The sequence below is a fragment of the Cajanus cajan genome, chromosome 5, assembly GCF_000230855.2.
Source record: "Cajanus cajan strain Asha chromosome 5, NIPB_CcT2T_4, whole genome shotgun sequence".
Taxonomy (NCBI): Eukaryota; Viridiplantae; Streptophyta; class Magnoliopsida; order Fabales; family Fabaceae; genus Cajanus; species Cajanus cajan.
The window spans coordinates 60871278-60881554 of NC_138521.1; the positions used below are offsets into that span (position 1 = coordinate 60871278).

The 10277-nt window shown below is 34.2% G+C and overlaps 1 protein-coding gene across 1 annotated transcript; it reads left to right on the forward strand.

Moving 5' to 3' along the window:
* Window positions 1-6358: 6358 nt before the first annotated feature.
* Window positions 6359-9923, forward strand: LOC109809164 (rhamnogalacturonan I rhamnosyltransferase 1). Its single transcript, XM_020372399.3, has 8 exons — window positions 6359-7178; window positions 7256-7323; window positions 7407-7495; window positions 7588-7753; window positions 7917-8206; window positions 8337-8541; window positions 8628-8785; window positions 9136-9923. The coding sequence occupies exons 1-8, from the start codon at window positions 6866-6868 to the stop codon at window positions 9383-9385; spliced, it is 1539 nt and encodes a 512-aa protein (XP_020227988.1). The 5' UTR covers window positions 6359-6865; the 3' UTR covers window positions 9386-9923.
* The last annotated feature ends 354 nt before the right edge of the window (window positions 9924-10277 follow it).

Consider the following 10277-nt stretch of genomic DNA (forward strand, 5'->3'; position numbering starts at 1 on the left):
TATGTTGATATATTCTTAAAAAATATGAATATGTTATAATGACACATAAGATATGTTAAATCTCATTCAAAATTAATATTAAAATTGTGTATAATTATATATCAAATAAATATATGTTTGTATATATTGTATCTATAATGATATTATTTTATATGTATATTACATGTAATATTTTTTTTTGTAATGATTGATATTTTAATTTGGTGTACACATATATTTTAAACTTATCGTAGTGCGTATTTCTATTTAAATTTTATTTTCTCCTCTTCTTTTATTTCTTTTTTCTTAAAAGAAAATATTGTATGTCTAGTTTTCTAGTAATGAATAATGGAACATTATTTTTTAGGTTGAAAACTTTATATACATATATAATAGTCGTACCAAAGTTCTTCATGATACCACCTCAATCCCATTGTTATGTTAACCCTAACTATAAAAATGTATAGTAATTACTCTACTATTTGCGTTTGTTAGCTAAATTATTTTTTTAAAATTCAATTTTCTAACTAGTAAATTAGTTTATACAATTGATACGTTCCACAAATTTTAATAGAAGGGAATGTCAACTACTCAAAGCAATTTAAATAATTGTTTACGAATGATAAATAAGATAAAAAGTCCCAAAAACATTATTACTACAAAATATATTTAGCCAACTTTAGACCTTTTTTCGACGATCCAACTGTTGAAAACGAAAAATCATGTTCTATGAACCTGCTATCAAAAAATCAGTTTAATCTAACTGTAAACAAATATCTAGTTGCAAATAAGAAATTGTTGCTTGGTAGATATATGAACTCAACCACAAAACTTTTTCTCTTCTCTTCTCTCTGTATTTTGTTGTTGTTCTCTCAATGATGAATCACTCTCTCAACCCTAATTTGACACTTTCCACTTGGTTAAGTGAGACTAATCGGCTTACACAATTTGAGCCTATTCTCCACATGGAAAGGGAGTCTAAAACTCAACAAATCCCCCCTCTTGGTAATGCCTTAATCATCATACCAACACCATTATCATCGATGTGAATTTTGACAGCTCCAACAACTTAACATCCAAAGCATCACGTGTCAAACGATACCTCACATCAATATGTTTAAACTTTGAATGAAAAGCTGAATTCTTACCAAGATGAATAACATTGTGATTATTCACAAATAGTAGATATTTATCTTGAATAAAACCAAACTCCTGTAATAATTTTTCACTCATAGCAACTCCTTGCATGTTTCAGTAATGATAATGATTATTCTTTACATGGGTTTTATGAAAATCTACTAATTGTACCAACAACATATGCTATATTTGGTTTTGTGCACACCATTGCATACCTCAAACTACCCACCATAAATGCATGAGGAACTGGTTGCATGTCCAGTTTCTCAACATCATTTGGTGGACTTTGTTTAAAACTCAGCTTAAAATGAGTAGCAAGAGGAGTGTTCATCACCTTGGCTTTTTCCATATGGAATCTCCACAACACCTTTTTAATATAGTATTCTTGTTGCAACCAAAACTTCTATCATGCATGATTGTTATACTAAGAATCTGTTTAGCAACTTCCATGTCTTTTATGACAAATGACTTGCCTAATTGCTTCTTCAACTTATCAATTTTGGAAACATATTTCCTAACAATAAGCATGTCATCAACATACAATAACAAGATAATGAAATCGTTGTAAAATAAATTTCAGACAAAAAAACACAATAGTTAGAAGTTATCTTCTTGTAACCCTGCTCACACATAATAGACTTAAACTTTGTATACCATTTACCTCAAAGTTTACTTCAAACCATATAGGTTCTTTGTCAACCTACACACATACTATTCTTTTCCTTCAACAAGAAAACCACCGGGTTGTTTCATGTAGATCTCTTCCTCCAAATCACCATGAACAAAATTAATTTTCACATCCATTTGTTCTACCTCTAAATCAAAAGTAGTAATCAAACTCAACATAATTCTAATGGATATCATTTTCACCGCATATGAAAAGATCTAATTAAAATCTAACATATTTTCTTTGACTAAAGCCTTTCACTACTAATCTGACTTTATAGCTCGGAGATGTAAGTTACTCTCAAGTTTGCCTCTATAGGTTCACCTGTTATCTAAGGCTTTCTTACCCTTAGGCAACATCACCAAATCAAAAGTGTGATTATTATGCAAGGATTTCATCTCATCCTTCATAGCATCCTACCACTTTGTTTGTCTTCACTTTCTTTGACCTCTCCAAAACACTCAAGTTCTCTTCATTTGTCAAAATACATACTCATTAGGAAAATATCTCATAGACAATTATCTTTCCTTTTTAGACCTCTTAAGTTGGCTTGTGATGGCCTAGGTGCATCATTAAAACTATCATCCTATGACATCTCATGTTCCTTTTCATCAACATCTTCAATAGGAACATCTACCTCATCTCCAATTGTTGCTCACCATTTTGAACATTAGTATCCAGATTATGAATAGACGATCAAACTAGATCATCATCAACCACGCCACTATCTGCCTTGGGTGTAAACTTCTTCCATGAACTTCACATCACGATTTCTAGCAAACTTCTTCGCAACAGGATGATAGAATTTGTAACCAAATGCATCCTCCTCGTAGACAATAAAAATGTATTGTCTTGTCTTTGCATTCAACTTGGATCTCTTACCCTTTTGAACATACACAAATGCCTAACAATCAAAAACTCTCAAGTGATCATACTTGAAATTCTTGTCAAACCAAATTTTATTTGGCACTTCATTGTTCAAAGCAACAAGACTAAGATTGATAACATGCATCGTCATGTTCAATGCCTCACCCTAAAAATGCTTAAGTAACTTAGCTTCATAAAACATATATCTCACTTTCTCAATCAATGTCATGTTCATCCTCTCTGCTAAAACATTTAGTTGAGGAGCTTTAGGAGGAGTTTTTCATGTGCATTATCATACTGTCCTACAGTAGTCATCAAATGGTCCATAATACTCACCACCGTTATCAATATGAATGTGCTTAAACTTTTTGCCTAACTACCTCTTAACTAAGGTATGAAAACTCTTTGTACTTCTCTAACACTTGGTCTTTTTTCTTCAATGCATAGACTCATAGTTTCTTAAAATATTCATTAATAAGGGTAACAAAATAAATTGCACCACCAAAAGATTTTACCTTCAAAGGACTACAAATATTTGAATGCACCAATTTAAGCAACTCGATTTTCCTAAATAGATGATATTTTTTGAAGGATACTCTAGTCTACTTACCAACCATGCAATGAGATCATAACTCTAACTCTACATTATTCAATCTTTGAAGCACATCTTTTTTGGCTAAACAAGTCAACACCTTCTCATTGATATGACCAAGCTTTCGGTGCCACAAAGATGCCTCCAAATACACGACATTCACGTTGTCTTTAGCAACCAAAACTTTGGTCTAGTAAAACATAGAATTTTTCTCCCCATTGGCCACAATCAAGTTACCTTTAGTGAGTTTCCACTTTTCAAAATCAAAGTGATTATTATAACCACCATCATTAAACACTTGCACAAAAATTAAACTAAAATGGACATATAGAGCATGCTTAACTCTTTTAAGCAAATAATTGCATCCTCATGTTGATTTGCAAGCAAACATCACCAACATTAATCACGTTGGATATGCCATCATTACCCATCTTCATAACTCCAAAAGCACCTAGAGTATATGATGTGAGGAACCTATTCTTGGTTGTAACATGCTATGTAGCTCCACTATCCATTATCTACATGCTCTCATTAAATACAAGTTTAATTGCATCAAGATCATGGAGAAGAATACGATCATCACTAATAGTATTGGTAACACGATCACCATCATCATGATCTATCTCCTTATAAAGTGCACCACTATTTGCCATTTGCAAAGAAACATCACCATTAGGAACAACACTAATCATGGAAACTCGAAATGTCTCCCATGAATCAGGTAGAGAATTTAATAAGAATAGTCTCAATAAATCTTCATCAAATTTTATACATACTCTAAATAGTTGATCAAAATGCCCTTGAAATCCACTTAAGTGATTTGTAATGGGTGTCCCCTCCTTGTTCTTTAACTCCACGAAATTCTTTAGTAAGTATAATTTATTAACCCATAATTTAGAAGTATACATGGACCCAAGCTTATCCCATAAGATTCTCGCATATGTCTTATTGGCAATAAAATTGTAGATATTATCATCAATGAACTGCCTAATAAATCCACACACCCATTGATGCTCAAAATCTCATTTTTCATTACACTTGGATTCTGGCTTATTAAAAGCAAAGATAGGAAGATGCAAATTCGTCACCAATAACAAGTTCTTCATCTTGCCATTCCATAGGCGATAATTTATTCCATTCAAAGAAATCATCTTCATATGTGCCCCATCATTCAAACAAGCCAAAAAAACTCCTTAACCAAAGAGCTTTGATGTCATTTTGACGGGAGAAAGCCCAACATAATAACAACAACTCAATAAAAAAACCGTAGAAATTAAATGTTTCTATTTGTAAGAATTAACAAGGAGCACCAATAAAATAAAACAAAAATAAATAATCCAAATGCACGAGACACAAAGTTTTTTTAACATGTAAAATCCCTTAATGTAAGAATAAAAATCACGAGTCATCCATATTAAAGAAAAACTCCATTATGATCAATAAGAGCATAAAAGAGTGTCAAACAAACCATGTCAAATAAACGCACCAAATATTATTTATAATCAATTAAAACAAACTAAATACTATTGCTCACAAATGAGAAATAAGATGAAAAGCCCTAAAAATATAGTTGTTACTACCAGATATTTTTTTCTCGCTTTAGACATCCTTTAGACAATCTAATCATTGAAAATAAAGAACTATGTCTTACGAACCTGTTATCCAAAAATTATTCTAATTCAATGGTAAATGAATCTTCAATTGTAAATAAAAAATTATTGTTTGGTAGATATGTAAATTCAACAATGAAATTTTTTCTCTTTTCTCTATATTTTGTTATTGTTATTTCTTAATAATGAGTCACTTTTTCAATTATAATTTAATCTATTTCCATTTAATTAAGGGGAACATAATAGACTTATGCAAATTTATTGTCCATATAAAAAGAAACTCGAAACCCAACTGTACTAACAAAAATTTAAAATTCTAGCTCTACTTACTAAGAGTAATCCATGCTAAAATTTTATTTTTTCCTTCTTGTAGTCATCAACTTGGATGTTGAAAGTCAAAACCTTTCTCCAAAAGAGGATTATGCATTGCAAGTCACGGAGTTGCAACTTATGTCATGGATCTATTTGGTGTAACAAAAATTACATGGAAAAAAATATATTTAAAATAGTTAATTAAAAAAATAAATCATGATAAAAAATAAAAAATATTTATAATATTTGTAAAATTCATGATAATTTTAATGATCAATTTTCTCTTTAATAAAAAAAAATACTTTATTTTCATTTCATTTGATAAACATTTTTAAATAAACTTTTTTTTTTCTAGAGCTATTTTTGAAAAAAATCTGACTCGTGTAGTAGATGGGCTGAAAATGGCGCGATATAATGTCGGTGTGGTGAAGACGATTAGCCGTATATATCAGTTCAAACGGCGGATACAAATCACCTACCGCTTCCTATGTGGGCCTATAAAAGCCCACAATCACAAACCGCCACGCGTCCAACTGCACTCAACAACACGTGCGAAAAATAATTGTCACGGACCCGCGGATTTCTCTACTATTTCAAAAACTAACTAAACAAAATTAAAAGGTTTAAATCGAGTAATATTACTATTTTTGTAATCACATGGCAAAAGTGTCAAACACTTTTAAAATCTCGCGCGTATATGATATATATTATAGTACATTTTGATTTTGTACAACTAATATCAATGAAAAAATTAAATTTTGTAAAGGATTAAATATTCATTTAGCCATATAATTTTATAATTTTTATAATTAATACAACCTATAATTTTTAGTTTCAATTTTAACTCTTACACATAAATTTTTTTATTAGTTTCATCATTTATTTGTTATAGAGATTATAAACTATAAAAAAATTAATGAAATTATAAATATCAAATAAGTAACCCAAAATATTCTTATTGTGTATCACATTATATTTGACCTAACTTTATTTTCTTAAAAATATAAAGCATTAAAATGTATAGAATTTTTAAAATTAAATGATAATTTTTTTAATTTTGAAATATGATAATTCTTTTTTTATTAAACCAAAAATAAAATAATATGAATGTAGAATAGACGATTGCTAAGTGAAGGCAACCAAAGGTTGGATGAGCTTAACCATGGTTTGGGTTGGGTTAGCACGGGTGGCGCACGCCGTTGCTTTGCTTTCTTGTGTGCGTCAACACCGAATGTCTTTCTGTTGTGCGTTTTATTCCTCTCTCTCGTTCTCTCTCTCTCTCTCTCTCTCACTACCGTCTACCTATAACAATTCCTGAACTCGGCGCCGATCATTCCACGTCACTCGCCGCCGGTCCCTTCTCTATTCAATTCGCCCTTTTCCCAAAATTACAGCACCTTTTCCTTTCTCTTTATCCCTCGAATAAACAATTGTGCGCTTTCGATTTGGATAACAAGCCTCGCACTCCTCCGCCGAAGAACTGGTGTCGCTGTTAATGTGGCAGAGAATTGAACTTCGCTGACGGTGACGCTGACGGTTCTTCAACTCGAAATCGGCGAGTGTCGGCATTGGCGAATGGGGGTTCGGTGAGTGCGTGTTAGGTTGGATCCGACGCCGTTTGGGATCTCGGCGGAGAAAAAGGGGGATCGAAGCGACGTTTAGGGTTTGGCGGACATGAATAGCGCATTGGGGAGAGAATAAATGTGCAGGGCGGAGTGGGAAGGTTTTATGGGTTTGAAGAGGTGGGAGAGTAAGGTTCAGAAGGTGGGGATGGGGTTAGGGTCGGCTTCAGGTTCGGCTTCGGCTTCGTCTCGTTCCAAGATGAAGATGTGGATGATACGGGCTACCACATCGGTGTTACTGTGGACTTGCGTCGTTCAGTTAACGGCTCTCGGTGACATGTGGGGTCCCAGAGTTTTGAAGGGTTGGCCTTCTTGTTTCACTCACGAGTCCGCTGTTAGAGCATTGGACATGGAGTTACCCTCTCCGCGTCCTCCTCTTCTCCCTCCCAAGAGTCAGTTTTTCAAACACCCTTTTCAATTCATGTTGCCTTATCTATCGTTAATTCCTTTTCTTCTCTCCACTCACCAGGAGTTTATAAGAACAACGGATACCTCATGGTCTCCTGCAATGGAGGGCTCAACCAAATGAGAGCAGCAGTCAGTGCTTCATGCTCATCTTTTGCTTTTCTTCTTATTCGCTTTCCCATTTGTTTTTCTCATTATCTTATGTGTTTTTACAGATTTGTGACATGGTGGCTATTGCCAGATATTTAAATGTCACGCTTATAGTTCCCGAATTGGATAAGACATCCTTTTGGGCTGATCCCAGGTGAGCCTTTAATGTTGAAGGAATCTTCTGCGTGCTACTTGTTTTTGAGTTAGGATTTCTTCTTAATCAGTGTTTGTTCTTTTGTGTCATAGTGACTTCCAAGACATATTTGATGTGGATCATTTTATCACGTCCTTGAGGGATGAAGTGCGGATATTGAAAGAGTTGCCTCCCAGGCTCAAGCTGAAAGTAGAACGTGGGTTTCTTTACACTATGCCGCCTGTCAGTTGGTCGGATATATCTTACTATAAGAACCAGGTTAGTTTTATTCTAGTCATGTAGTGTCCTTGAGCCAATTAGTTACTAGTTAGGAGTTTAAAAACTGTCAGCCTGGCTTGTGATTGTTGTTTTCAACTCAACTATGGTGTTTCTAGTTTCTCATTTTACTAATTTGACGCAAATGATGTGTTTGTTATTGTAGATTCTGCCATTGATACAGAAGTACAAAGTTGTTCATTTGAATAGAACTGATGCTCGGTTGGCTAATAATGGTCAACCTATAGAGATTCAGAAGCTGCGTTGCCGAGTTAATTTTAGTGCTCTGAGATTTACTTCTCAGATAGAGGAGTTGGGGAGAAAGGTGATCAACCTTTTAAGGCAAAAAGGTCCATTTCTGGTGCTCCATCTGAGGTATGAGATGGACATGTTGGCATTTTCTGGCTGTACTCAAGGTTGCAACAGGGATGAGGTGGAAGAGTTAACAAGAATGAGGTGATTATTAATCTGCATAGTCATGCTATTTCTTGATTTCATTGTTTTTCTTTTATTCTGATCACCATGGACATTGCAAAGAGATTTGATACGAATCTCTCTCAAATTTCAATATTCTGTGAATTGTCAGATATGCTTATCCTTGGTGGAAGGAAAAAATAATTAATTCCGATTTAAAAAGAAAAGACGGTTTATGCCCTCTAACACCTGAGGAGACTGCCCTTACGCTTAAGGCTCTTGACATTGATCGGAACATTCAAATCTACATTGCAGCTGGGGAAATATATGGAGGGGAAAGGAGAATGGCAAGTCTTGGGAAGGAGTTCCCAAAATTGGTAAACATCAAAGCTCAAGGAAACATGGTAATTGTAATGTTTGTTATTGTTCCATGTCTTACCTTTTTTGCGCTTTGTCAAAACAGGTCAGGAAGGAAACACTGTTGGAGCCATCTGACCTTCGGTTCTTCCAAAATCACTCATCCCAGATGGCCGCATTGGATTATCTTGTCTCATTGGAGAGTGATATTTTTGTTCCCACTTATGATGGAAATATGGCCAAAGTGGTTGAGGGCCATCGCAGGTAAAGTTTTGCTAGTAAAATATGTTATTTGTGAACTCTACTACTTTCACACCTCCTCATTCGTTAATCAAATATAATTTTGTTTCTATCAATAACTGCACAAACTGGTATTTTATATTTCTTTTGGAATGTTGGCATGTGTCTTCTGTTAAAATACTAAAACACTTCATGTTGAAGCCATTTATGTATTCACATCTTCTGAGAGATCAACTTGCTGTTATTGTTGATTAGAGATGATACTAACAAAGGCAGTCTGGCTCTGGCATAGTTTAAGGTTTTTGGTCCTTTAATGTTGTCAGTATTTTTGTGACAAGTGAGTTGACTTTGTACCCTCTCCAATGCTTGTACAGATATCTTGGGTTTAAGAGAACGATTTTATTGAACAGAAAGCTCCTAGTCGATTTGATAGATCAGTACAATAATGGAGTGCTGAACTGGGATGAGTTCTCTTCGGCTGTGAAGGAAGCTCATGCGTATCGCATGGGTAGCCAAACTAAGAGGCTAGTGATCCCTGACAGGCCCAAAGAAGAGGATTATTTCTATGCCAACCCACAGGAGTGTTTGGAACCATCAAATGATCTATCTGTTGGCGTTGAGTAGTACGTGAGGAATGTGTTGGGTAATAGTGGAATTTACTTGTGCCATCTCCTGGTGCACTTGGTTTTCTACCACAGATAGTTTTCCACGCAATAACAAGGTCGTGAAAAGGTGACACCCATAAAGAAAAAGTGGGTAAACTCTAGTCAAGCAAAGCAGCCGGGGGACACTTTTTTTAATTTATTTTATATATGCAAATAATCAATCCATCACATTCATGTATAGAAGCTACCCTGCCATTACAGGGTGAGAGCAGTTCAAACAGCATTGTAGACGGAGGAATTCTTATACAAATTTGGATTACTGCAACTGGCCTTCGTGGAAGCTTAATTCGTTGGTATTTGCCTCACCTTTTATTTTTTTTTTATTTTTTATTTTATTTTTATAATATATAAATTATAATTTTTTTTCTTCTTCTTTCTTTCTTTTGCCTCCTCTTTTTAAATTTGCCTCCATCATTGTGGTTTTCTGAATTATACAGCAAAGAATTTGTTTTTTCGTGTATTAATGCCTCCTAATTTCATATTTCTTTTCTGGTCTATTGACTCTGTTCCGGGAATGCTAGGTTGGACGATCTTTTTTGTATTCTCTTCTCATATATTTATAGACAATGAGTGTCATTTCTGAAATAATTAATTCATAATTGCTGAATGAAGACTTAGCTATCAACCCTAAAGTAGTAGTTGAAGAGCAAATAATACAACATGGGATAGGAACTCATGTCCTGTTCCAAGTCTCTAGCATGTTAGTGTCGTGTTTATACTTTATAGATAAGCTTATAATTTGGTAAGGGGGAGTTTGAGGGGAGGGTGTTACATTACTCCTTGGAGCCTATGTTCCCGAGAGAGACATGTTAACAATAAAAGACAATGATCGATTGTGGCAAAGAAAGGCA

Bases quoted from the DNA above. Each gene is read 5' to 3' on its own strand.
- LOC109809164 (XM_020372399.3), top strand. From the start codon at position 6,866: ATGTGCAGGGCGGAGTGGGAAGGTTTTATGGGTTTGAAGAGGTGGGAG. The intron at 7,179-7,255 runs GTCAGTTTTTCA...TCCACTCACCAG, and splicing joins TCCTCTTCTCCCTCCCAAGA to GAGTTTATAAGAACAACGGA. The intron at 8,207-8,336 runs GTGATTATTAAT...GTGAATTGTCAG, and splicing joins GAAGAGTTAACAAGAATGAG to ATATGCTTATCCTTGGTGGA.